At 48.0% G+C, this 27,673-nt stretch overlaps 1 protein-coding gene and 1 long non-coding RNA gene across 5 annotated transcripts in view; one reads left to right on the top strand and one right to left on the bottom strand.

Annotated features, from left to right (window-relative positions):
* Tspan32 (tetraspanin 32) overlaps nucleotides 1–2,973 on the bottom strand; it is a 14,034-nt gene extending 11,061 nt beyond the window's left edge. For all 3 annotated transcript variants that reach the window (XM_021633319.2, XM_060383013.1, XM_060383018.1), the window contains exons 1-3: nucleotides 2,882–2,973; nucleotides 2,161–2,275; nucleotides 1,144–1,241 (exon numbers count right to left, since the gene is read on the bottom strand). In XM_021633319.2, coding sequence (XP_021488994.1) covers nucleotides 1,144–1,241; nucleotides 2,161–2,275; nucleotides 2,882–2,947 — 279 coding nt within the window. In that variant the 5' untranslated portion in view covers nucleotides 2,948–2,973. The remainder of the gene's footprint in view (nucleotides 1–1,143; nucleotides 1,242–2,160; nucleotides 2,276–2,881) is intronic.
* LOC132653759 (uncharacterized) overlaps nucleotides 1–27,673 on the top strand; it is an 80,040-nt gene extending 52,367 nt beyond the window's left edge. The window contains exons 6-7 of one of the 2 annotated variants that reach the window (XR_009591620.1): nucleotides 856–932; nucleotides 13,166–27,673. This is a non-coding gene — a long non-coding RNA (uncharacterized LOC132653759). Of the gene's footprint in view, nucleotides 1–855 lie in introns of both variants that reach the window. The other variant, XR_009591619.1, reaches the window with a different exon arrangement.

The following is a 27,673-nucleotide window of genomic DNA, read 5'->3' as shown; positions in this document are numbered from 1 at the left end:
CTCAGCTGCCTTCTGCATACCCTTGCCTCCATCTTGTCTTTCCTCCATGCTTCCCTCTAGCAAGCCACAAATCCTCAGGGGTCACAGCCCATCAGCCCAGAGTGACCTCTTAACTAAGGCCCTAAATCTAGGTTATCTTGGTTTTGTGCTTATTCATGCCCAGCACTGTTCCTGCCCTACCCGGTGAGCTGCCAGGTTCTGCCTGGTTTATTACCCAAGCCCACCCAGGTCTGGCTAGTCTATGCAGCAGCTCTCGGAGGCGACTCTGCCCCTGTCTCTGGAGACCAAGGGTCACCAGCAAATGTGCTGAGCGTGAAGACAAGGTTGCAAAGTTTCAGTCTATCCAGGAAACAAAGCACCAGCCCAGGTTTCTGAGGGTTCCTGGATTCCCCTAATCACTTACAGACAGAGGTTGGGAGGCCTGTAAGCAGAGCCACAGGGATGGACTGAGATGGGAAATGAAATCTCATGCCTGGAATGGAGAGGGGTAGGTAAGAGACCAGGGTATCAGGAAGGACCCGCCTTGGTTCAAATGACTGGGGAAGCCTGGGTCAATCAGGAACAGTTTGGCCATGGGGAAGGTCCTAGAAGATCAAATTAACTCATTGGGGTTGTGGGGGTACACTAAGGCACCCACAAGGAGAAACAGATACAGCATCAACAAGGTCTTCTATGGGGTGGTGCATTTTCCCTTCTAAGGCCACGCAAGGACAGTGGACCACTGAGTAGGAAGCCCAGGCTGCAGAAACAGCTACAGGGATTTCCTGTCTCCAGGCCTGGTTTAGTTATCAGAACCAGGCCTGATAGTGCCTCGGAGATGACCCCAGAACTGAGAGGGCTGGCTCTCTCTTTCAGGGCCCCTGCTGAACCGTTGTTGGATCAGAGGAAGACAAGATGAAGCAAAGCTCTGTGAAGACTTCTAACTGGCCCAGGTAAAGGTTCTTGACTAGGAGGTTCCTGATTAGGCAAGTGGAAGGTCCTAACTGTGTAGGTGGAAGGACTCACTGGTCCATAGCCTCTGGCCTTTGCTTCTTTCTGGATACTTCTGCCAGTGTCAGGCAGCTTCCTGGACTTATCCTCTCCAGCTCTTGTCCCTGCCTGAGATCTGGGAGCTGGGGTCATCTGGCAGCACACAGATCTTACCGCAGCCATGAGGCCGTGGGCTTCCCTCACAGTGGCTATGGTGCTCAGAGCAGCGCCCAGGCTCAATAGCCCTGCTAGGCCGATCCCCATGTAGAAAACTGTGAGAAGAGAGAGGCAGAGGGTAAGGAATCTAGCAAGGGATCTGGGCATGGAGGTTGGATCTGAAATCTACTCTGGGGGGTCACTGAGCTAGAAATGAACTTCTGCAGAGTTCCCAAAAGGCACATATCTCTGGCCCCCCAAAACGGGGGCATCCTATGGTCCTTTTCTTTCTTCCCAAGTCTGGGAAGGTGGGGAGGAGAGCGGGGGCAAACTAGGGGGCCATACTCTTTTCCCCCATCTCTCCTGCCCTCCCTGCCTCACAGACTATCTTTAAGCCACATCCCCATACTCTAGTGACAGGTGGCAGTGTGGGGCTGGCTGTGACCTTATCAGTCTAGGCCCAGGCTTCAGGCTTCCTGCCTGGGAGAGGCCTAGTGCCTTGGAAGGCAGGGGGCCTAGGGACTGGGGCTGCCAACCCCCCATTCTGGAGCCTCATTTTCTCCCACTTTTCCTGGGTTGGTTACCTTCCTAGGTTCCTTGCATTCCTACCAGGAACACCTCTTCATCAAAGTGGCCTTGCTCTTGGGGAAGTGGGATACCCTGGAGGGCATGGCCCTAGCTGGGCATTTTCTGCTCTCTGAATATGGTTTTCACTGTTGAGTCCCACAGGTCCATCTGAGTCCAACCTTAGGGGATCCCTACCCCGAAAGCACAGATCTGGGGCCTGCTGCAGCTTGGACTCTCCTCTGTGGAGGAGAGTCAGGGTAGGAGTGTCTGCTGTCACCTAAACCTCCCCGCCTTTGTTAATACAACCAGGACACTGGGTGTCCCTTCCCTACCCAGACCTCTGGCCTCTGCCCAAAGCCAGCTCCTCTGGACAGCCTAGGGCTGGGAGGTAAGGTCGGTTCCTCCAAGATACTTTTGGCTCTAGAGCTTTCCCACCTCCACTCCACAGCCATTTCTGGCTTCACTTACCCCAATAGTGCATTGCTTCATAGGGGTTCTTCTCCAAGGGTACACGTCCAATGACTGTAAAGTGGTCTCCGAAGTGAGTGACAACTGCCATGGTGGCCGTAGAGAGGCCCAGCAGCTGAGAGTGAGGTGGGCTCATCATCAGAGCTTGGGAGTTGCAGAAGCCCTCCCACACCAACAGAGTGTAGGGCCTGGGATTCTGGGGACCGGAGCCTGGCTCCCTCTAGCTTCCCAGGCGCACTGGAGCAAGGCAGCTGCAGGAGGCCTACTTGTTTCAGGGGGTGGGGGACAGGTCCTCTCATCCACAGGACACCCCATCACATACACAGATAAGTAAGCAACACACATGCTTATGCCCATTTTCTCCTAGGACCAAGAAGCTCACACCAAATTTGTCTGCAGAGGTGCTGCAGTCCCCATTCTCTCCCTGGATCCCAGGCAGCACCCCTTCCTGGCAGTCACTGCACCCTCTAAGTCACCCACCAACCTAGGTCCTCCCAGGCTCCTCACTGACCCTTGGGGTGACAGCTGCATCTACAAAGACATCATGTACAGATGTCCACAGTCCTCTGAGGGTGGCTACCAGGGACCCAGAACAGTCTGCAGGACTGCGGTGGTGGGGCAGATGGGAAGGAGACTGCAATGCTGGAGGCCTGGGCACGGTGAATTACTCCCTCTGCTGCTCACCTACCCACCCGCTCCTTCTGCCCCACTTGCATGTTACCAAGACCAAGAAGTTGGTGATGAGTATCTGGCATTTGGCAATCTTGATTCGATTCCAGTGCCCCATGGAACTTGGCTCCTCTCCTCTCTTCTCTCTTCGCTTTCTTCTTCCTTTCCCCTCCCCTCCCCTCCCCTCTCCTCCCTTCTTGTCTACTCCCCTTTCTTCTGTGGTTCCCCACTGGGTGGGGACCTCAGACCACAGCTGACACAGTAGGTAGGCTGTGTCCTCCCATCTGTCAACAGCCCTTGTAACCTAATGGCTGGGTTGGGGGAAGGAAGAAGGGCAGGCAGGAAGGGGCCCAGCTTCTATACCTACTGCTACCCTGGCCTGGCCCAAGACAACTGAGCTTTTGAAGGCATAAGAGGCCTGGAGGTGGGCTGGGCCACACTGGGGAAGAGGGGTGGAGACTTGAGGGGAGCAGGAAGAGGAGGGCCCAATGCCTGGCATTTCTTATAAGGGTGTAATAACCTGCTACTAACCTGTAACTGCCCAGCTTCATAAAAACATCTAGTGTTTGGATTAGACCATGTGTCCCAAAGTCCTCCTGGGATTAATCCTCAAACAGGACTCCTATAGGTGTTACCTGTGTCTCCTGACCTGATGCCACTGGCCAATTCATAATCAGTACAGAGGGGGAAGGTGTGATAGAGTTAAGTCTCAGGACTGGGCAAACAGCCATGGCACCTATGTAGGAGTTTCAAGATGGGGGCAGTTTATGGGTATTTGGCCCTTGGTGGGCTAGCCATGTGTGAAAGCAAACAAACAAACCAACCAGCCATGTTTCTTACAACCAGCGCCTGGGAGGCAGGTAAATTATACCAAGTTAGGGGATAACACACATAGTGAGACCCTGGCTCAAAATAAATAGGGTGGGGAGATGGCTCAGTGGAAGCATTTGCCCCGCAAGCATAAGGGCCTGAGGTTGGATTCCCCAGAACCTATGTTAAAGAAGTCAGGCGTGACCGTGCATGCTTGTAATTCCAGCGCTGTGGAGGCAGAGACAAGATGGTTCCTGAACTTACTGGCCAGCCAGCCTAGCTCTTCAGCATCTCCCAGGCCTGTGAGAGACCCTGTCTCGTCAACAAATTGAGTGGGCCCCTAGGAAAGGACACCTGAGGTTGACATGCCTCTATCCCAACCCCGCCCCAGGAACACACAATGATAAAGAACCCAGCTGAAATGCTGTCGGCCACCTTTTGAAAAGGAAACAAGTGTTTGCTTACTTCAAATATTGAGGCCCCATAGGAGGGCCTGTGCCTCGTGCCCATAGTGCTTTCTGTTAAAACATGTGTCTGCAATAATACAGAATGACATAAGCCACGGACCACGTGGTGCTGTGAATTCAAATACATGTGTGCCATGCGAAGTGGGCTTCGGAGGCCATGGTGTGCCTGGCCATAACATGAGTGTCCGCCATAAAACATGGTTAAATCTGGGCCTGTCACTCTAGCAAAGAGGGAATGGCTCTTCTTTCACATCCTTTAATGTAGGGTTGTCCTGGCCAGGGGGCACCTTAGTAGGAAAAACAGGTAACTGTGGAAGTAACTCCTGGGCATTCTAGAAGCCAGTGAAATAGGGCTCTGTGCTGCCTACCAGTTTTGTGTTGGTGCTGGGAAGATGACCAAGTGGCCACCCATTCAGCAAGGCTGACGCTGGAGCCTTCTGCAGTCCCCTCTTTTCTCCTGCTTCCCAAGGGACTCTTCCAGAGCTCCGGGTGGCTCCTCTGCAGCACTCATCTCCCAGAGTCCCTGACCTAAAGCTGTAGGGCAGGTGAGGTGGGACCGCTCAGGGTAGAATCCATGGCCCAGCGGGCAAGCAGCCCAAGCAAAGCCCAGGGGGTGACCAGTGTGCCAGGCCACCTGCAGCAGAGTCTTTAGCTTGCTCACCACCTGGTTTTGCTCACTTCTCCACTACCCTTCTCCACCTGCATGGAAGAAAGAGCCAGGCAGCCTGCTGAGATGGGCCCAAGATGGGCCTGGAATCACCTAGAATCTCCTCCCCAATTACTTTGTGCAAGGAGAAGAGAATGGAGCCAGGTGCTTCGCTCAGGTTACCTCACTTTGTCTTCTCAAAATGGTAGCAACCCCAGGCCTGTCCCTCCAACACCAGGTCTCACCACCTTCTCTTCCCTGAGCCTGCTAGCAGCACCAGGGAGCCATGAGCTGCGGGACCACCTAGCAAGGTACCCTCCTGGATGCCTTTGCCTTTCACCCTTCAGCTCTTGACACCCCTGTAGGAGGAAGTGGTAAGTGAAAGGAAGCTACTGGGTTTCCTAAGGCCTACCTCAGAGCACCCTGGGGTATGACTCATCCCAGTAGAGGGCAGTACTGTCCCTCTGAAGTCACGAAGGAACTCTAAAGAAATGGCCCAGATATCTGATTTGGCCCTCCCATAGACCCTGTCCTGAGGCCAGGCCCATTGCCGGCTTTCCATTTCTCCATGATGCTGTGTGTGTGTGTGTGTGTGTGTGTGTGTGTGTGTGTACATTTTTGTGTGTATTTGTATGTGTGCTGTGTATGTTTGTATATATCTGTGTGTGGTTTTGTACGTTATATGTTTGTGCTTCTTTGCATGTGTGTTTCTGTTTATGTATATATGTTTGTATGTTGTGTATTTGTGTGTGTGTGTGTCTCTGCATGTAGTATATGTCCCTGTGAGTATTTGTGTGTATCTGTATGTCTGTCATGCGTGTGTATGTGTGTGTGCACATGTACTCAGGACAGAGTACTTGCTGCTGGAATACTACTTCCTACTTCCTTTCCCTCTCTCCTACATCTAATAATGACTTAGTTGACGAAAAATGGTTTTATACTAAAGAGATCAAATGGCCAAAGCTGAAATTTTTTTGAATAAAATTGTGTCAGATTTCAATTCACCATATTAAAAAAAAAAAGTTGGCCTGAGAGATAACTCAGTGACAAAGGTAGCTGCCACCAAGCCTGACAACCTGAACTCAATCCTGGGAGCCACACAGTAGAAAGAGGGGAGTTGTGCAGTTGTCCCTTGACAGTACCTCCATACATGTGCTGTGGCCCAGCCCAACCCCCATAGTGACTTCATTCCAATGAAGGTAAATGATAGACAACTGTATCAGTGAGTGAGAAAGAAGAGGACAAATGTCCCATTCAGAAAAACATGAGAGAAACCATGCTAAGGCCCCACCCTCCTGGAGATGGGGCAGCGCTCACAGGCAGAGCCTCTTCCTTCCTGAGAAAAGGGAGAGGCTCTGTATAGTGGAACTCAGCCATGACACTCAGAGACAAGCCAAGTGGATGCTGGGAACCTGTGGTGGTTGGTTAGGAGAAGGATGTCTTCTTCCGTGACCCCATCTAACAGAAAAATGGGACATTCCTCAGCTCAGGGCCCTGAAGGACCTGAGCAGCCCCCTCAGAACTCCAGAACTCATGGTCACATCAAGGACCAAGAAAAATTGTTCTATCACAGAAGAGCCTTCGGAGGCAGGATGCAAGTCATGTGGATTCTGGATGGGCCTTGGGGCCATAAAAGAACAGGCAGGAACACAGGAGATGGCTTAGTTCACAGCAATACATCAATACTGGGTGACAGCTGCCCCTCACCAATGTCACACGTTGCCGTGAAATGGATTTTGTTTCCTTGCCCAAAGTTCCCACCATATGTGTCCAACCTGTGGCCTGCTTGTGACCAAGGACAACTAGCTATTCATGTGGCTGAGCATAAAATTGTGAGTGTACTTAATACATTATGAGACTTTTTTTCACAGTTGTGTGTGTGCGCTCAGACACATGCGAAGGCCAAAGGTCAACATTAAGTGTCTTCCTTGATTACTCTCCATCTCTATTTATTTATTTATTTTAGATTTGTTTTTATTTATGTGTGTGGATTTCTCTGAACACCATATATGTGCAGAACCTGAAGAGATCTGGAACTGGAGTTACAGTCAGCTCTGCACCTTCATGAGCATCCTAAGAACCAAGCCTGGGTCCTTGGGAAGAGCAGCCAGTACTCTTAACTGTTGAGCCACCTCTCCAGCCCTCACACCTAACTTTTAAGATGAGTACTGGGATCAAACTCAGGTTCTCATTTTGCATAAATTACTTTAATAACTGAGCCCTCTTTCCAGTCCCGTGGAGGTTTTTGTGTGTTTGGTTTGGGTTTTTTTATTTTGTTGTTTGTCTTTGCAACTCAATCAGGAGACTTCCACACACAAATGTTGTAGGTGACAATATTGTGTCACGATATCACACCTAAAACCCCCTTAGAACCTCCAGAATGACAGGAACATCCTTCATGAGGTGGCCAGTCCTGGGTATCCACGTCACCTCAGGCTTGGGCTGTTCTCCAGGAAGTCCAAGATAGGATGGAAGGTTTGGGAATCTCAGTCCTAACCCTTGCCCAGCTTCTAGGGAGAGTAGAGTAGCCGGAGGCTAGTGTTGGCTCAGCCTAACTGCACCTTAAATCAGGTAAAGGACAGTGCAGGAGGATCCAGGTAGCTGACCAAGGGAGGTGCCAGAGGGCAGTGGGCCAGAAGAGGGTATGGAGGCACCACCTCCCATGCTGCTTGTTCTTGAGGCACTCTGCTCTGGTAGCTGTGGTCACCCTTCATCATGGCCTTTATAATAGTGTAGGGGGCAGATGTAAGCCAGCATGCCTCTGAGTTCTGTGGGCTACACCAGTAAGTGATTCAGGCACCTACAGAAGGCTGGGGTGTACACTCTTATTGGGTAGAGCTTTCAGCTTCGGGATCTGATGCCATCTCTGGTCAGGCTGTGCAGAGTTGGATAGAATCAGGGAACCCAGCCGGCTTGTGCTGGAGACACGCTTGGTGTGTGTGTATGTGTGTGTGTGGGGGGGGTGTTGTCATAGCTCTGTCTCATGTTGAGAGTATAGGAAGGCTACAGTTCTTTTTCCAGTGTGTCCTCCTAGCTGGAAATAGAGCCTTCAAGGGGGGGGGGGCTTTGTTAACTCTAGCATAACCCCAACATTTCTATAAACCCAAACAATTCTAAAAAGCAGATTTTTTTTTCCAAAGACTGTTTTTGTTGGTCCCCAGGTTGTCTTCACTGAGCCACGCCCTCTTGTAAGCCACACACTTTACTCCCCACCTCTCCTTCCCCTTGCTCCTCCTCCACCAGAGAGGGGAGAGGACAACACCTTCATGTCCATCCGTCCACCCAACACCTGCTTATCCTCGCCCTCTCCCCCGGTGCAGGCGTTCATTTGTCCAATACTTCATTTGTTCCTGTGTGGCTTTCACTTCACTGATACCTCAGTTTACCTATGCACAATTGCCTCCAGGAACCCTGGTGAGATAGAGGAACTCTGGCCTCTGAGCAGGCAGCTTGGAGGCTATTACCCTGGGCCAGAACACCTGGATGGAGGTGTGATAGAAAAAGCCCCTGTCTGTTTCTTGGAGACAAGCAGAATTGGAGCAGCCCAAAACGCGCCTGGCATCTCAAGGTCTGGCAAGACAGGGTGGGTGTCACACAGCCCTTCCTACCCTGGGAGGCCAGCCTGTCTGTTACTTGGGAAACCCACATCCTAGTTCCCTTCCTACCCCTGTCATTGCCTGGAGAGTGAGGCTCCAAGCCTGAGGGGACTCTTGGGGGACCTGAACTGGGAAAGGCCTGATGTTTGCCTTTGTCCCACTCTGAAATTATTCAAAATAGTAAGAGTGAGAGGAGCTGCCTTCTACCCCTGACTGAGCCCAGAGGCCACTTGCTCTCCAGCTTTGGCATCTGGCAGCTGAGCTTATTCTTATGGCCGCTCCAGTAGTGGGCATCAAGACTAACCCTGCCCCACCCATCCCTGTTCCTTCTGGCAGCAAGACCCTCCCCATCAGTGGGGCCCAGCTTGCCCTGCAGGCTGCAGCTGCTCTCCCTGGGGGTGTCCAGGGTCTATAACCTCCCTCCCAGGATCCAGGGACACTTTAAGAAAGGCACGTCCCTCTACCTCCATGTTGCCTCATTCTTTAGAAATGTGTCTGTCTATCATGTGTAGATACAGCAGGAAGGGTCCTGCAGCAAATCGGGGAGGTTGGTTATCAAGTTGCATGCTGGCCTCACAGTGTTACGGTTTGAAGTGATGTGTCATATGGAAAGTTTACAAGGAGTTGAGCTTGGGATATAGTTTAGTGGTTGAGTGCTTGCCTAACATGCTGGGCCCTAGGTTTGATCCTCATTGCTACATAAACCGGATGATGGTGCATTCCTCTATTCTAGAACTTCTAGAGGGAGAGCATCAGGAGCTCAAGGTTGTCCTTGGCTACATAGGGAGAACCTGATTGGATCCAGAACATTAGGGAGTAACTGAGGTACTCTCCTGGTGTTTCTTTGAAGGCATTTCTTTTCCCTTTTCTTTTTTTTTTTTTTTTTTTTTGAGAGAGGGTCTTACTATGCAGCCCCCACTGGCCTAGAACCGACTGGCCTGAGAGCTAGAATTAAAGGCACTTGTCGTCACTCCTGGCATGTGAGGGCATTTCTAAAGAGGATGGCAAGACTCATCCTAAATGTGGCCAGCACCATTCCCTGAGCTGGGGCCTGGGATAAATAAAAAGAGAAAACCAAACAAGCACTGGCATCCTGCCTTTTCTACTTCTTGGTCTGCAGAGATGTGAGGTAGCAGCCTTGTCCTGCTGCCACAGCTGCAGGCCACTACTGCCAGGACTGTGTCTCCTTGAACTGTGAGCCACAATAAGCCCCTCCTCCCTGAAGTTATTGCTGTGGCAGGCACTCTGTCACAGCAATGAGGAAAGACTAATACACATGCCCACCAAAGTCATGCGTGCTCCTCTGTTGTGGTGGCCCAAGATGACCATAACTCCTCACCCCCACTTAGCCAGTCTTGTGCCTTCTTATACCCAGGTTCTGTGGAGTAGAGATCAGGTACCACTGGGCTGGCTCTGGTTGGCAGCAGTGAGTTGGATAGTCACAGCCCAGAAGCTCTAGGTGTGTTGAAGGTAGCAGGGTAGAAGGGATAAGGAGCTGAAAGACACAGAGGCTATCAGCTCTGCCATACCAGGCTTGAAGGGGCTGCCAGAACCAGGTTTAGGCAATCATAGCAGCTGTGGCACTGAAGGCCGGAGTCTTCCTAAGGGGTTACTCTGGGTACTCAGAAGTAGGGAAGAATGTATGAGTTGTCTCTACCTCTGGAAGGCCACAGGCAAAAACAAAGTGTAATCCTGTCTCAGTCAAGGACCTAGTTCACACTAGGGCTTCATGGTGACTTCAGCTAACCATTGTTCTGGCTTAAGTCAATGGGAGATGAACTTCTGATGTTTTGTTTCATTTCACTATTGACATGGGGTCTTGGAATATAGCCCTGGCCAGGTTGGAATTCCATATGCAGCTCAGGCTGGCTTTGAATGCGTCATCTGTGCCTCAGCCTCCCAAGTGCTGGGTTTTACAGGCATATACAGCCAGGTTCAGCCAGATTCTGGTATTTCAGACACCACGTTCAGGACTGAGGCAGATAAAAGAGGGATAGCCAGTCAGGGTGGGTGTTGGGCTGGGAGAACTGAGACCTTCTTGGAAGACTTATAAGAGGAGCCTTTGCCAGGGCATGCTGGGAACCCCTGGCCTGTTGTTATTATGGCGTCTGTGGGGCCAGTGGTTAGAGTAGCCTAGCCTGTAAATATCTGCACCTGGCCAGCTGGTTGTGACATCTCCAAGACTGAAGAGCTGGCACTGAAGTCTCAGCTGACAGAACCTGTAAGGAGCTTCAGGCCCAGTCCACTGACAGCACTCACGTAAGGCCTGACTCTCTCAAGGCCCAGTTCACCATCACAGACTGAGGAAGGGTTCTGCTCTGCCTTCCAATCTCAAATTGTTCCTCTTTCTCCAAACCTCCCCAAAAGGACCTGCAGCCACTCACCTGGTGCCTTTGCTTTGGAAAAGAGAAATAGTTAGACTTTGGGGGCATTTCTGGACCATTTCTTGGTACTCACTACACCTGGAGACAGAGGCACATCGATATCTAATGGCTGTAGTATGGCCTGGCAGGGTCAGGTGACCTATGGAACTTCAGCTTGGATCTGACTCTCAGTGGCCAGTGGGTCCTCAAGACCATCCCGTGGTCATTTCCCAGCCCCAGGTCCAGCAGCTGGAACAGAAGGCATAGCTACTCCTAGAGTCTCATGAAAACCAAGTTTTATGGTGAGAGAGACCATTGGAAGTCTCTAGAAACCCTCTCCACTGAGAGCACATAAACCGAAGCCACCAAAGGGAAGATTGTAGGGTAGTGAGTCCACCATCAAAGACGTGAAATGGGTAACCTCGGGTGGTGGTTAACCTCAGGATGATGGGTAACTTCAGCTATTATTGGCCGTAGCTGCTGGTCAAAGTATTGAGAATGCTGGAACAAGTCAAAACACACCACCAGACCTGGTAGACACCTACTAGGCTGGTGGAATATTTCTCCTTCCCTCCATCCATCCATCCATCCCTTCCTCCCTCCCCCCCCTTTCTCCCTCTTTCTTTCTCTTTTCTCTCTCTTTCTTTGTAGTGTGTATATGTATGTATGTGTCTGTGTTTCTGTATGTGTACCTGTGTGTGCACATGTGGAGGCCATCTTTTGCCATTGTGCTCCACCTTACCTATTTTTAGATAGGAGCTCGCACTGAAACTGGAGCTCACTGATTGGCTAGGCTGGCCAGCCAGTGAGCTCCAGGGATCTTCTTGTTTCCATCTCTGATTTCAGGCCCCAACTGCTGGGCCTGGCGTTTTACATGGAGGCTGAGGATCAAATTCAATTTCTCTAGCTTGTGCAGTGAACATTTTACCAACTAAGCCATCTCCCTACCCCAGTGTCCTGGTTTCCTTTTCTATAGCGCTGATAGAATACTGCAACAAAAGTAAGTTATGGGGAGGCTTATTTGGCTCTCAGTTCCAGATTACAGTCCATTATTGTGGGGGAAATCAAAGTGGTGGGAACTTAAAGCAGTTGGTCACATCATATCCACAGATAAGAGCAGAGAGCAGTGATAATGCATGCGGAGAGCTCAGGAACTCACTATGTAGCTCAGGCTACAATTTTCTCCTTCAGCTAAGCCTCCCTTTCCAGAGTTCTCACCTCCAAGAAGAGCACGACCCACTGGGGTCTAAGTGTTCAACACGTGGGCGAGTGGTGGGATTTCACACATAACCCACAGCATTGGCATGCTGTCTTTCTGCACTGGCTTTGCCATCTTGCATTCAGTGATGTGATGTCCTGTGGCTCCAGGTCCCCACAGTATCCGGTTTGTCAGTGTTCCTGACTTTGGCCATTCTCTTGGGCAGTAATGTTTGTTTGAATGGCAGTTGAGAATCTGTTCATCTGACACCCACAGGTCTCCTTTGATGATGTGTCTACATCTTTTCCATGATTTTTTTTATTATTTAAGAGTTCTTTGTACATTTGTGATAGGAGTATCCAATGCCCTTTTCTGGCCTCCCATAGGCACCAGGCATACACGTGGCACACATATATGCGTACATATAAAACACTCATACATAAAGGTCAATAAATCTTTCAAAAGGTTTTTACAAAGGTGTTTTCTCAGTCTGTGGCTTGTCTTTTTACCGCCTTGTCTTCCTCTTCTCTTAAAAATACTCATTTGTGTATATATCTGTGTGAGTATATACATACTTGTGTGTTTATGTAAACACATTGATGCATAGATGCAGAGACCAGAAGAGGGCATTAGGTGTCTTTAAATATCTCTCTTCACCTATTCCTTTGAAGCAGGGTCTCTCTCTGAACCTGGGGTTTGTTTTCTCAATTAGGTTGGAAAGCAATAAGTCTCAGTGGTCCTCCTGCCTCTGATCTCCTCAGAGCTGGGGTCACAGGTATACACAGAATTCCCAGGTTACCATGTGGATGCTGGGATCTAAACTATGTTCTTCATGATTGCACACAGCAAGTCCTCTTCATAGCTGAGCCATCTCTCCAGCTTCCCCACACCCCAGTCTCTTTGATAAAGGTCTCATATAGCCCAGGCTGGCCTTGAATTCACTATGTCCCAGAGAATGACCTTGGATTTCTCCTATCACCATCTTCCAAATGCTAAGATCACAGGAGTACATTCTCACACCTAGTTTTTTTTCTTTCTCCTAGCAGCATTTCTGCAAAGCAGATGTGTAGTGTAGAAATGCCTCCCACAAGCTCATGTATTTGAACACCTAGTTCCGACCTAGGGCATTGTTTTAGGAGGCTGCAGAAAGTTTAGGAGGTAGTTCCACACTACAGGAAGTAGGACACTATGGGGTAGACATGGAGGGTTCTAGCATGGCTTCACTTTCTAACCTGTCTCTGCTTCCTGATCCACAGAGATGTGAGCAGGCTGTCTAGTGTCCCTGCTGCTTCAGTTATGGGATGCGCCCACTGCCATGATGGACTGGGAGCCCAAACGAATCGGTCCTTCCTGCAGTTGTTTCCATCAGGTATATTGTCACAGTAACAGGTGAGGTGACTGATACGATAGGTTTTCAATTTTAATAAAGTGTAATCTCTTCATTATTGATCTGGGGAGTGTGCCTGCTCTTTTCAGCAAGCAAGGAACACACAATTCTTAGGTGTTCCCACCTAATGCTTGGGAATACCTTGTCACCCTTCAGGTTTTGAGTATGCCTGGGATCTTGATCGACTTCTCTTCCTGTGGGCATCATGGTGCTTTGATGCTCCATTGACACAGCTGTGCTTACTGGGCTGTCTGAGCAGGAAGCTGTAGGCATCTGTCCTAGTTCTATTTATGTGCCTGTGATTGAGTAGCCTGACAAAAGCAGGGAGGACAGGGGTTATTTCAGCTGACAATTTAAGGTTACAGTCCATGATTGTGTGGAAGTCAAGGCAAGAACTTCAACAACGAGTCGTATCACACAGCCAAGAGCAGAGAAAAATGAATGCATGCATACTTGCTTGCTTGCACTCAGCTGTATGTCTCTATTACTCTATAGTTCAGAAGCCCCTATTATAAGGAATTGTTCTGCCCATGGTGGGCTGGGTGTTCCACACTTTACTTAATTAAGACAGTCTCCTACAGATATGCCCACAAGTGAATCCAAAGTAATGGAATCCCTCACTGAGCCTCTCTTCCCAGATGACAACTCCAGGCTGTGTCAAAAGCTTTGACATTTAAAGCTTACCTTCATGATATCTAAAGGCAACTTGACCACGTGGTGTGTTTGAAGGTCAGGTGATCAAATCCCACATGATTTTGGGGAGGTTTCTGTCTTGATGATATTGCTAGTGTGCAATAGACTGGGTCAAGTGGAGACCTACACATGGCCCTTCCTAATGTCTAAGATACAGCAGAGTGGCTCTCTTTGGATTTTGCAGTCAGCAGATTTATGATACCAAGTGACCCATAGAGGTGTCACTTTTCAGTGAGGCCCAGACAAGAGGAGGCTCTGCAACAGGCCCAGGCTATGGTGCAAACTTCTTCGCTGCATGCAGCAGATCCACGATGTGCAAGGTGCTTGTGGGAGGTAGGAAGTTCTGTGGGGGCTGTTCGGGCTCCTGCAGGGACTTCACAGTCCACCACGCTTGGGTCTGTGGAGCTGAGCTCTGCCATCCTCTGTGGATACTTCTTCAGATCTTGGCTTGCCTCCAGGCTCCATAGGGCATGTGGCCATGTGACACCAACTGACCACATGACCTGAACTGTCCATTATAAAGGAGCCATTGAGTGACCCATGATGTGGTGGGGGTGGGGAAACGTGTATGGACTGATAACTAACAGCTCTATGTTAGTTACTCTACTCATTCATTGGACAAAATATTTGACAAAGCAACTTAAGGAAGGAAGGGTTGTTGTGGGTCACTGAAGGTGTAGTCCATCAAGATGAGGAAGATATTGTGGCGGGAGCATGGGACAGCTAGCACCACTGTATTCATAATTAGGAAACAGAGCAAGATGGACTCTGGTGCTCAGCTTGCTTGCTTTTTATTCATTTGGATACTCCAGCCCAATGGATGGTTCTGCCCATATTTAGAGTGAGTCAATTAACTTAATCTAGACAATCCTTTACAGACATACCCTAGATAGGGGTTGTTTCCATGGTGATTCTAAATTCCATTGGATTGGTGATCAAGAATGATCATTGCATACGTCAAAGCTCCAGCAAATTTTGTGAAGAGCTCCCATGATGCGTGTAGCTTCTTCCTGTTTCCTTCCTACTTCCTCCTGACAGCACCTGTACTTCTTGTGTAATTTCCCATTACCTGGTCACTGAGAAAGAAAAAAGTCTTGGCTCATCTTCAAATAGCTTTCCATGACATGTCAGCGTAATCCCAAAGTGGGTGACCTGCAGCCTCCTGTGAGAAATGGAAGGAAGGAAACACCCAAGTAGGCAGGTCTTGGAACGGTCACCCTGACTGCTGTACTTGACCTGGAAGGAGAGATCAGGGTTACAGGCTCTACCATTTGGTGGCAAATAGGTCATGATGGTCAGAGAATTGGAAGAAAAAAAAAGCATTTGAAAAGAAAAAGTGGTAACAGGAGGTTAGAGGAAGGGGTTATACCTCTCCTACTGTGCGTAGCACACGGTGTGGAGAGACTTATGTCCTATATGGATGTTGGCCACAGAAATAAACCCCTGGGCTGAAGGGAACTCCATGGTAGATGAGATGACCTCATCAGTGGCCACCAGCCAGCCTTTATCCTAGGCATCCCTGTCATTGCCAAAAGGGTTTGAGAAGGGTATGCCCTGGAGATCATATGTGGACAGTACTTGGGTGTCCATTCATTAAGGTTCATCTGCTCAGTTTCCTGCTTGGCACTCACTGCTAGATGATGTTGGAGTACCATCATCATGAGAGAGATCCCTCTGCTGTCACTGACACCGAAGCATACTTGAATGTGAGCTGGCCTTCCTGATCCAGGAGGGTCCTGGACTTCATAGTATGCCTGACTCCCTGCTGTGTATCTCATGGTTTCCTCCTCATACAGGCAGGGGCATAAGGCAGAGAGTTCAAGCTCAGAGAATCACTATCCTTAATACTCTCTGTCACTCTGGCCCAAGGAAAGAAGACTGGCTCATTTTCTGCACTCTGAGGAACTGGAACAATGTCCTCTGAACCCATCTATGCAGCTGTGTTCCCGTAGCCACTGCTCATAGTCCTGGGAACACAGATGTTAACACATCAATGGTTTCTTGTCCACTAGAAATCCACCAGTGACTGGCAGATTGAACCCAGGGCTTTTTGCACACCTCAGGTAAGCACCCTACCCTCCAAGTTCTATCCCGTTCCTCTGCCAGTAACATTTATCTTCCTGATTCCACTACTCTACAATCTCTTGGTCAAGACATCCACCACAAGTACTACACTGACTCTCCCAGTACCCTGGAGGTTGAGGTGACCACCAGTCCATTTTGAGAGAATCACCAGGCTGCAAAGTGGCTGCAGGTTGGTACAACTGCCCTGGCTAGGAGAAACAGGCCATGGTTTCACAACAGAATGTCTAGAACGTAGATGATGCCCTGCAGCTCTGGTTGATGATTAACATCAGTGGAAAGACTCTACTGCCCAATCCAGGCAGGACTGCCGAGGGCCCAGACCCTTCGGGAATGAAGGCTTAGGTCATCCATCAGGTAAAGGGCCACAATCAGCTGAAGCACTCACTGGAGCACAGAGACGTGCAGGAAGATGGTTATAAATACCAGCCGGGCCATGTGACCGGCTGCAGCCCTGAGCCTGTGAGGGTTACGGAATCCTTCCTTACGCTGTGAGCAAATATGACTGATTCTTCCTTCCCCTTGTCCAGACCCTGCACCTAGTATTTATGAGTTCCTCACTGCTAAGTCTCTCTCTCAGGATTTGCTGTTCCTGGCTGCAGCTCGGCTACAAGGGGATTGGATACCCCAGGAGCACTGGACGCAGGACCTCCCCTGTCTGTGGGCATCTGTCTGGCCGTGCAGTCCCAGCTGCCTGTTAGGTGAAAGTGGAACTTTACTTTGTTTCAATAAGAGGTCTCACCAAAGGGTTTCATTTCTGTGAGAAGCTCAAAACAGATCCTTAGAGACAGAAAGCGGCTTCCTGGTGCTGGGGAAGAAATAAAGGGAAGAGTGGGTGCTACCAGTGGCAGGGAGGTGGGGTCCAGTGTGGTAGGCACGCTCTAACATCAGGTAGCAGTGATGGTCTGGTGGGGTGACTGAAAACCACAGAACTGTGTGTTTGCTGAGAGTGAATCAGAACCTGTGTTAATCAGACGCAATGAACTTGCTTTTGTTTTCAAAAAGAAGTTGTCTGTGGATGCCACGATTTCACCTTCACTGCACTGAAGGTGGCAGCCATGGGTGTAGAGCTGAAGAGCAACTGTCTTCTTTACGCCTCACGTATGACTCTGCCTGCCTAGAGCTTCTCCCTGAAGTCTTGGCTTCTGGCCTCTTCCACACTTACTCATCCATCCTCCCACTCCCCTCACCTAATGTATCCACGGAACAGGTAGTATGACCATCTTACGCTGGCACTGGCGGCCAGCATGGTGACCTTGCCCAGACTCTATTTCCATTCCCCAATTAGTGCTGTAGATTCTACCTTTAAACGGGGGAGGAAAAGCCAGAACCAAACAAATACTAAAGACGGTGTTGGGGTGTGTGTGGGTGTGGGTGTGGGTGTGGGTGAGCTACATACATGTGTATGTGCATGTACATTCGTGCAGGCATTTGGAGATGACATGTATGCTCTTATACATATGTGCATGTTTTCTTGTGTATGTCCCCAGGCACATGTATATTTATATATCTGTGTGAAAACCTGTCTGCATGTGTGTGTCTGGGTATGTGTGTATATTATGATACGTACACGTGTCTTTTTCATGTGTGCGTGTGGGGGGGAAGGCAGGGCCCATGTGTGTATGTACTAAACTGTCCTTGTCTTGCGCTGTGTCGCGCATGGTGTGCGCACATGGATGCGGTGATGCATGGCCAGAGGCAGTGATAGGGGCCAGCAGGTGGAGGAAGCCTCACCACCCACATGGCCCCACCAGCAGCTTTGTAGTCACGTTAGCTCCTGCACCACAGGAGTCTGCAGCAGGACAAACTGGAAACTCCAAATGTCACCTGGCAGAGGATCCGGGTAGAATAAGTGACATATCCCACAAGCCAGCCCCCTGGCCATGCTTCCTCTAGACTCCTCTAATCCTGGAATCAGCACCTGGGCAGATAAGGCCTCTGCAGGTTCATTTGTTTTAGTCCACAAAATAAAACTGAGGCTAGACCGAATGGCAGGGAGAAAATGACGACGCACTTATTAAGATGCAGAAGCACGAGGGTCGCGAACATACAATGGAGTCGCGTACATACAGTGGAGACGTAGAGGCTACAGACTACAGTTCTCGGCCTCCAGGTTGCAGCCCCTTTGGAGATTGCCTATCAGATACCCCGAACATTAGATATTTATGTTGTAACCTCTAACTGCAAGAAAATAAGTTTCTGGTTGGGAGTCACTGCAACGTGCGAAAGTGCGTTAAAGCGTCACCGCACTAGGGAGGCTGAGAGCCACCAGCGCAGACAGATCACGTTAGTCTGCTTTCTGATGCTGTAACAAGATACCCAGGGCTGGTGTTTTATAATAGAAACGGGCTTATTTAGATTATTTAGACTGTCTCGCTAGTATAGACATGAGGCTTTTGGCTTTTTTTCAGCTGCCGTTTCACGTCTTTCTCTTGCTCCTTCAATGATCTAATCAGCTCCGGTGGATTTAAATGTCACAGAATGCCAAGGGCTCTCCGGTTTCCCCACTGGAATTTCAGTGGCTACTTCCTATTTTCTCACAGTCAACTCCCGGAAGTCCAGTGTGTACTGGCTGTGTCACATCTTCTGAATGCAGAAGAGCACCCACAGCAGGACTTGGGGCACGCTCCCATTCTTCACAGCCACATACAGGAGCCCCGAGTTCGAGCCTAGCATCAATGCTTCTGAGGCGGGTGCCTCCAGTGAGAGAACCCTTTGCAAGGTTTCACTACCTCAGCCCTGCCACTCTGGGGACTGAACTTGCAGACCACAAACATATGGGGACTCACTCAGATCACCTCCAAACCGTAGCTCACAGGAAGCAGGCTCAGGAACCTGGAGATGGGTCATGTCCCATTAAGGGGTGAGTCATATACAAATGAGCCCCTGGGTAATAGTCACTTGTGTTGACCTCAGTCTAGGACAAGTATCAAACCCTGTCTTGGCCATTTTTCCTTACTACATCCAAACTTCTGAAGGCGGGGAGAGAGTGAAGAAAAGAGATTTGTATAGGTTCAGGGGCATGACAGTTGCATCAGCTTGGCTTCGGCGACAACGTTGTGATGATGGCATATGTCTTAAGTGTATGTCTGTGGGTGCATACAGAGGTTGGAGGTCAGCCCCTGCTATCTTTTCCCAGGAACCAGTCACCTTGTGTTTGGAGACAGGGTATCTCACTGCAACCCAGAAGTTGAAGATAAGACCAGATTGTCTGGTCAGTGAGCCCTAGGGCTCCACCTGTCTCCCCGGCACGAAAATTACAAGACAGACGCTGTGCCTGGTTTTCTCTGTGAGCATCAGATAGAGAACTCAGGTCTTTACGCTTGTGGGGCAAGTGCTTTACCTGATCTAGCTCATTTTGGTTTTGGCTTTTGTTGTTTGGTTGTTGTTGTTTTTGCTTTGTTTTTTTGTTTGTTTGTTTGTTTGTTTTGGTTGTTGTTTTGCAATAATCTTCTTTGAGGAAGGTCGGGGTCCTTGGGGAATTATTTAATCCCTCTCAAGAACATTGTTCCCAGAGACCCAGTCGCCCTAGCTTGGACTCTCAAAGGGCCCAGGACCTCTGACAGAGCCAAGCTGAAGTCAAAACCTCTAACACAGAAACTTTTGAGGGAGTTCAAGCTACACTTAAGCCATAGAACCCCAATTCCCCCCTTCTATGAAAGGCTCTGATTGGGGATCAAGGAGTCAGCCGAGCTGCTGAAGGGCAAGGCTCATTTGACCTCAGGGCTTGAGACATCTGGGGACTCTCCCTTTGTTATGATCTGTGTTGTAGCTTTGTGGTGACACAGTTTTCGTCTGGGGATCAATGTTCTGCCAGTGTATCAAAGTCCTCTGCTGGGGCTGCACTGTTACTGTCTCTCTTTCCTTCCTCTCTTCTCTCCCCTTCCCATTCCTTGCTTCCTCTCTTCACTCCTTACCTGTCTTTGTCCCTCCTCTTTTCTCCCTTCCCTCTCCACTCTTTGCCAATCTCCTTCCTCCCCCATCTGTTTGTCTCTTTCCCTCCTCTCTTCCTCTCCCTTCTTTCTTTCTGCTCTGGTTTCTCCTTTTCTCGTTCTTCCTCTCCCTTCTTGTCTCTGCTTTCCTCTCCTTTTCTTTCCCCTCTTCCTGCTAACTCTTCACCCTTCCTCCTGTCCCTCCCCTCTTCCCTTTTCCTCCCCTCTTCCAGTTCTTCCTCTTCCCTTTCCCCCCAGGGATCTTCCACTTCAGGAACCCTCCGCTCAAGGGAGCCTCTCAGGTCCCTGGTTGCTTCGGGCCTCACTGGCTTCCTGCTGCCGATGCCGGGAGGCTGTTGCTCCACCTGGGTGACATCACATCCTGTTTTCAGGTCCTGGAAGTGGACAGGCACATGTGGTCTGCTCCGTTAGTCCCTCTCCAAAAAGGAAGCACTGGCAAGACTGACTGAGTACTGGATAAAAGTTGTAGCTGGGAGGTTTCTGCAGTGTGGTGGTACATTTTCGCTTGAAGTCCACCCACCACGGGGAAGCTAAAGCCACATAACAACAGCCCCATTACAACCGCCTTTTCATCCACTTGGGCCAACTTCATCATTATGGTATTGCTAAGTCACGGCTTTCTAATCCCACCCCTCCCTGTGCATTTATTATTTGACATTCTGATTCAAAACAAACAAAAAACGAACCACCCCCAGTCTTTTCTTCTCCACAACAAAGTAAGTAATAAACTACCCTTACAATGGACCCACTGCCGACTTTTGCAATCTGTCACCATCTTTTACCCTGCTGCTAATGACAATGGGTGTCACCAGTGCGGCCAACAGGTGCTGTCCCTTGAAGCTCGTTCTTTGTCACATTGACAAATGCATGGCACCTTACTGAGTTACTTTCTGACATGAGATAGTCATCTCAGGTGTTTCTTGCCTGGTGGTGGAATTGTCATCACTCTAAGAAACTTTTCCTTTTATCAGAAAATGGTCCTTTTAGGGGATAGTGAGATGGTTCAGCATATCAAGGGGACTACCACTAGTCCTGGTGACCTGAGATCAACCCCTGGAAGCCACAAGTGGAAAAAGAGAAGTGAATCCTGAAAATTGTCCTCTGATTTCTACACACGCACATACCAGAAAAAAAACATTTTTAAAGGTAATATTTGGGTTTTAAGGTGTAATGTTGGACAACAAAAGCCTAGGCTTTCCCACTGAGGACTGCTAAACTGTCTCCATCATCATGTACATGTTTGCATCTGTCTCCAGCTAAATGCTGGCTGAGCCTAAGATTAAAAAAAAAAAAAAAAAAGGCAAGTTAATTCTGAGTTCTCGATTCTGGCCCCTTCCCTGATGAGTGTCCCAAACCCTACCCTGCCATGCTGGTCATTTGTCTCTGTGACAAGACATGGGACTCCCCTCATCCCTAACGTGCCAAGCCAGGTCCCTATTCTTGTGACAGTCTTCTGACCATGCTGTGGGTACTTGTCCCTGACCATATCCTGGGTTCCAGCAGACTCTAGCTTCTTCTCAGCCTTGAGCCCCAGCCCTGTTCCCTGTGTCCACAGTTCTCCAGCCTTTAGTCAGCTTCTAAGAAAAGAAAGAGAAAGGGAGAAAAGCAATGAGTGTGTGAGTGTGTTGTAACTAAAGGAAGAAAAAATGTGAGAGATGATGAACCCCAGCTCCCAAACCCTAGCCAGGAAGACCTGGGTCCTGGTTTGTTTCTTATACTTGACCAGACAGAGTGTTCCAAGTTCACCAGGGACCTGAGCGCCTAGCTCCCTGACTAAGAAAGGGAGCAGTGTCTGACCCACACACTATGAGGTAGGAGCATTGACAGGGATGGGGCCGTGAGGTAGTCCCAGTGGAGTCTCAGTGGGGAAGGCCAGCAACAGCGGGCAAAGCAGCATTAAGATGGCCATGAAAGAAGCCAAGGGGATCTGGTTGTAGAGAAGATGGCCAAACTGACAAACTGATGAGTTGGACAGACAGTGCGGGTACGGTGAAGGCATGTGTGAGGAGGAGGCATCAGATGGCGTTATTCTAGAGCAGTAGTTCTCAACCTTCCTAATGCCAGGACCCTTTCATACAGTTCCGCATGTTGCTATCCAACCATAGAATGATTTTGTTGCTACTTCATAACTACAATTTTGCTGCTGTTAGGAGTCGTAATGTAAATACCTGATATACAACCCACAGGTTGAGAACACAGTTCTAGAAAGCTCAGGGGGAATATAGGATGGAAGCTGGCACTGGGACGTGAGAGAGAAAGGCAGGCCGGGTGTGGGAGCTCACAGAAGGAAAGGGAGACTGGCAGGAAGGAGAGGCCTAGAGAAATCAGAGACCTAGAATTCAGGCAGCTCAGGAAAGTACCCTCGGGAGGACAAGAGAGGACACACGTTAGGGTTCTACAGTGTCACAGTTCTAAACTGGTCCGAGCACATAGACCCTACGTCTTGAGAATAATGCCGTGAGCCAGTGAGGAGGCTCAGCGGGTAAAGGTGCTTGTTGCTGAACATATCAACCTGAGCTTGATCCCTGGGACCCCTATGATGGGAGGAGAGAACCAACTCTTGCAAGCTGTCCTCTAATCTCCACATGGGTGTCATGGCGTCCGTCCACCTCTCTCCATACACAATGCTAGATGTGAGAACTCACACTCACACGATGCTAGATGTGAGAAAAGTAAGTTCTATAGCGCTGAAGAGAAATGGCTTTGGACATGTGTGTGTGTGTGTGTGTGTGTGTGTGTGTGTGTGTGTAGTAAGAGGTGCATGCCTGCTGCGACACTGTGTGTGTGTATCTGCATTTGTGAAGGCCAGAAGTCCATGGGTTTTTCTTTGATGGTTTTCCTCTTCATTGATTTGAAATGAGGTCTCTCACTGAACTTGGAATTCACCATCAGGCTAGGCTGCTGGCCAGTAAGCCCCAAGGATCCTCCTGTTTTGGCCTCCCCGGAACTGGGATTGCAGGTGTACACCACCATACCTGGCTTGTACGTGGGTGCTGGGCATAGAACTCAGCTCCTCGTGCTTGTGCAAGCATTTTACTTTCTAGGCAACCTCCCCAGCCCAGACATGGGGTTTTATAGGCTGTAACTATGATTTAAATGCAGGTAGGGTAAACCTAAGTTCAGGCACACTTGGCTAAGGTGTGCTACACATACGTGCTTCAGAAAGAGCCACTTTACCAACCCTTTGAAAGATGTACTCAAACAACCGGAGAAGGAAGTCCTGGAGGGTGATGGAGACCTCAAAGGAGGAAACCTGGGGAAGATGCCATTCACAGTACAATGAGCCTGGAAGTTTCTAGAAATCAAGTTCTTCTTTTTTCTTTAAAAAAGTGTTTACTGTATTTTATGCTAATGAGTGTTTTGTCTGTACACCATGTATGTGCAGTGCCCTTGGAGGCCAGAAGAGGGGTTCGAGCCCCTGGAACTGGAATTACAGACGGCGGTGAGCTACCAGTTAAGTGCTGGGAACCAAACTCTGGTCCTCTGGAAGAGCAGCCAGTGCTCCTATGCTGGGCGGTCTCTCTAGCCCCAGTCAAGTTCATTTTTAAATGTCAAACCGATTTTGCATTTCAGGGACAAACCTCACTGTGTAGGTTGGTTTGGATTGGCTAAGTTTTCTTTTAGAATTCTTACATCCACATCCATGAGGAACAAAAGACTGTGGTTCATCTGGGTTTGGCATGTGAGCAATGCTGGCTTTATAGAGGAAGCTTGGAAGGTTGCGTCCTTTTCAAGGTTTTCTGGATAAGTTTTTTATAGATTGGTTTTATTAGTGGAATGCATTGATGTGGCCACACAGACCAGGAGGTTCTTTGTTTTTGTCTTTGTTTTTTGTTTGTTTGTTTTTCCCCAAAGGTTTTACCTTTGTAAAACTGTCCTACTTTGCTTTCTGTTGCTGTGATAAGCAGCATGACCAAAAGCAACTTGGGGAGGAAAGGGCTTATTTCATTTAACAGTTTATAGTCCATCATGGAGAGAAGTCAGGTCAGAATTCAAGGTAGGAAACTGGAAGCAGGGACTGGAGTAGAGGTCAGGGAGGAACGCTGCTTACTGGCTCGCTCCTTATGGTTCACTCAACCTGCTTTCTTTTCTTTTTCTTTCCTTTTTTTAAAGTTAGATGGTGGATATATTGTTTTATTTTGTGGATACATGGGAATTTTCACAAGAAAAAAATAGAAAAGAAACACAGAGAGAGGAGCTGAGCATACTTACTTTTAGCCAAATAGGATGGGAGGATGATGGTTAAAAGAGCCACACTCTTGTCTTCTTTATTTTTTAATTGATTAATTTATTTATTCAGTTTGCATCCTGATAATAGTCCCTCCCCCTCCTCTATTCCTCAGAAATGGGGATTTCTCTCCCTACCCCCACTAACCCACCCCAGCTCATCAAGTCAAATCAGGACTGAGCTCATCTTCTTCCCCACACTCTGTATTCTTGATGTATACAGGACAATATATTTTCTATATAGTGTCCTTTTCTTAGAGCCTCTTTATAAAGACTGTGCCGTTGTTTCACTTGACCTTGAAATTCTTGTCTTAGTTGATTGTCCCAAGCAAAGACTTGGGTTTTAAACAAAGACATTATGTAAGCAAAGTCTTGTGGTTTGAACGTGGAATGTCCCCCATAGGCTCACATGTTTTGAATATTTGGAGATCCCAGCTGGTGGTGTTAATTGGGGAGGGTATAAAATCTTCAGGAGTGGAAGCCTTGCTGGAACCAGTGGATCACTGGAGATGGACCTTGGGGCTTTATACCCAAACTTCACTTCCTATTTACTTTACTTTCTGCTGTGGATGCAGTATTACCTACTAACCAACCTCCTGCTCCTGAACCATTGCCATTCCTGCCTGCTTTCGTGTCTTCCCTAGCATGATGAACCTTGAACTGTGGACCCAAATACTTTTTCTTTGAGTTGAATTTATCAAGGTATTTTATTATATGGTAACAGAAAACTTAACTAAGACTAGATATCTGTTATTTGGTGCTGTTAGCATCTGCGACTAGATAACTTTTGGTGCCATTGATCTTTTTGAAGAGTTATCCTTTAACCTGCTTTTCTATACAGCACAAACACAAGGAATCTATCTGACTCAGCTAAGTTGATTCATTAGTGGGAAAAAGTTAGATGTGTCAAACTTTTTATTTATTATCCATAGGCTCTGATGTTCAGTTGTCATTCATCCCTGCTGTTGATAGCTCATGAGTTTTCTTTTTCTTTCTTTTTTTTCTTGCTCTGTCTGGCTTTTGTCGATTTAATCTGCCTTCTCAAAGACAGTGTTTGGTTTCTTATTTCTCTCTGTTATATGGTTCTTCTCTGACCTTGTATCTCTAGTTTGTTCACTCTTATTGGATTATTGAACTTAATTTGCCTCTTTTGTCTTTGTAAGTTCCTTTAGGAAACCGTGATCTTTGACTTGGAATCTTTATTCTGTTCTAACACATTGTTGAGTGTTTTAATTTTTTTTTAAAGACAAGCAGTATATTTTTATTATTTAAACATTTTAATTTAAATATATTTTTATCATACATACATACACACACATAGCAGAGGTTGGACTGAAAGTGAGGGTAAGGCTATAAACCCTCAAAACCTACCCTTAATAACATACTTCCCCTAGAAAAGCCACACCTCCTAAACCTCTCCAAACAGTGCTACCAACTAGGGACCAAGTGAATTTTGGGGGGCACATTTCTCTTTCAAACCACCACAAATGTGGTGAAATTTTGTCAACTTAGGTGTTTAGCTCAGGGAAAATATCTACCAAAAGCATACGTTGAAGGAGGATGTTTCTCACTCAAACAGCAAATTCACTCCTTGAAGATCCATGCCAAGTCTTTCAAATGTGAGGAAAATGAAGAACAATCAAAGGATGGCAATGTGGATCAACACCTAAGTTGACAAATTTTCCCCAGTATTTTGGAGAGATTCTACTGTCTTCTCTTTGCAATAAGAAAAAAAAATCTGTGTTATCCTTTAAATTTCTGTGACTTTTACTTTTTAATAACACACACACACACACACACACACACACAAAGCTGAAGAGCTGGCTCAGCAGTTAATAGCAAGTGCTGCTTTGTAGAGTACCTGAGTGTGGTTCTCATCACTCCTGTCAGGCAGCTCACAACCGTCTGCAACTCCAGTTCCAAAGGAGTCTGACATCCTCATCTGGCCTCCAAAGCCCCCTACTCTCATGTGCACATAGCTCACACATAATTTAAAACAAAACACACAATGTGTAATGTACCATCTCCGTTAGCTGCTTTTCTCACTACTGCGATGAAGTACCCCACAGAAGCAACTTAAGGGTAGAAGGGTTTTGCTAGGTAGCAGCTCAGGGAATGCAGTCTATCATAGTATCAAGGAATAATGGCAGCAGTGGCTGTCAGCTAATTCAGTGGGTATGATGGGGCTGGTTGCATTTCCTCTATAATTAGCAAACAGAAAGAAAGAAGGACTGTGTTATAAATCTCAAGACCTGCCTCCCAGAAACCTAATTCCTCCAGCTAGTTCCTGTATCACAAAGGTTCTGCAGCCTCCCTAAACAATGCCAACAGCTGGGGACCAAGTATTCCCCTACAGGAGTCTATGGAGGGACATTTCACCTTTAAGCCATAGCATTTTACCTTTGGCCTCTAAGACTTATTCATGGCCATCTCACAACATGATTAAGTTTCTAAGTCTCTACAGTTTTACTGTCCAAAGTCTAACATCTCCTCTGACACTCAAGACAATCTCTAACTGGGAAGCCCTGTAAAATAAAATTAAAAAAAAAAAAAGCTACATACTATTAGAAATAATATCTTAACTCTATATGGTGCAGACAGGCAGAAGACACCCAGAGGCCTGCCAGCACATCTGGAGACCTGCCTGCCTCGATGCCACAACAATGTGGGTGAGTGGAAGAAACAATTAACAGAAAACAACGTACTCTTAACATTACCTGCTACTTGGCTACCTCTGCCCCCCAACTGTGCTTACAAGGTCTTGTATCTGATAAGCTTTAAAATAAACATGATGTGTGTTGTTTTAAATACAAAATCCCCAATGTTCGATTTTTACCAGTAAAGACTCAGGAGCCAGATGCAGGGATGAAAGCCTACCAGCTCAGAGAGGCAGAGAAAGCACCCAGTTGACCTTCCCTCTCAGCCAACATCCCAGCAAGAAAAAGCTCCTTTTTCTTCTCCACAATGTCTTTGCCCCTTCTTTCTGTTTCCTGTGCATATATCTGTCCTCCAGACTTCCTCTCACTGTTTTTTTCTACCAAGTTCACTTCCTGTCAACTGGTTGCTTGCTCCACCTCTTGACCTAGGGCTAACTATTCAATCCTGTTTACAGAAACTTCTTGGATTAAAGGTGTGTGCTAGGGCTGAGGCACACCACAACTAGAAACAAATTTTTCTTGTAAACATCACAATTTCAGGGTTCACAGGGTGATCAAATATCCTGTAACAGATGCAGAACAAAGACTAAGCCTGTGTGTGGTTTTTGTTGAGAAAAAGACAAATGTAAATATCAGGAGAAAAGATAAGCTTTGGATAACACATCCTGATCATTCAAAACACGGGGTTAAAGGGTCATGTGTGCCTGGCATTCTGGGCTGACGTCCAGCTTTGCAGTGTTGCAAAATAAACTGCTTCAGCTTAAA

The sequence above is a fragment of the Meriones unguiculatus genome, chromosome 1 (genome assembly GCF_030254825.1).
Source record: "Meriones unguiculatus strain TT.TT164.6M chromosome 1, Bangor_MerUng_6.1, whole genome shotgun sequence".
Classification (NCBI taxonomy): domain Eukaryota; kingdom Metazoa; phylum Chordata; class Mammalia; order Rodentia; family Muridae; genus Meriones; species Meriones unguiculatus.
The sequence above is the reverse complement of the archived record's forward strand: the minus strand, read 5'-3'. Positions and strand labels throughout refer to the sequence as shown.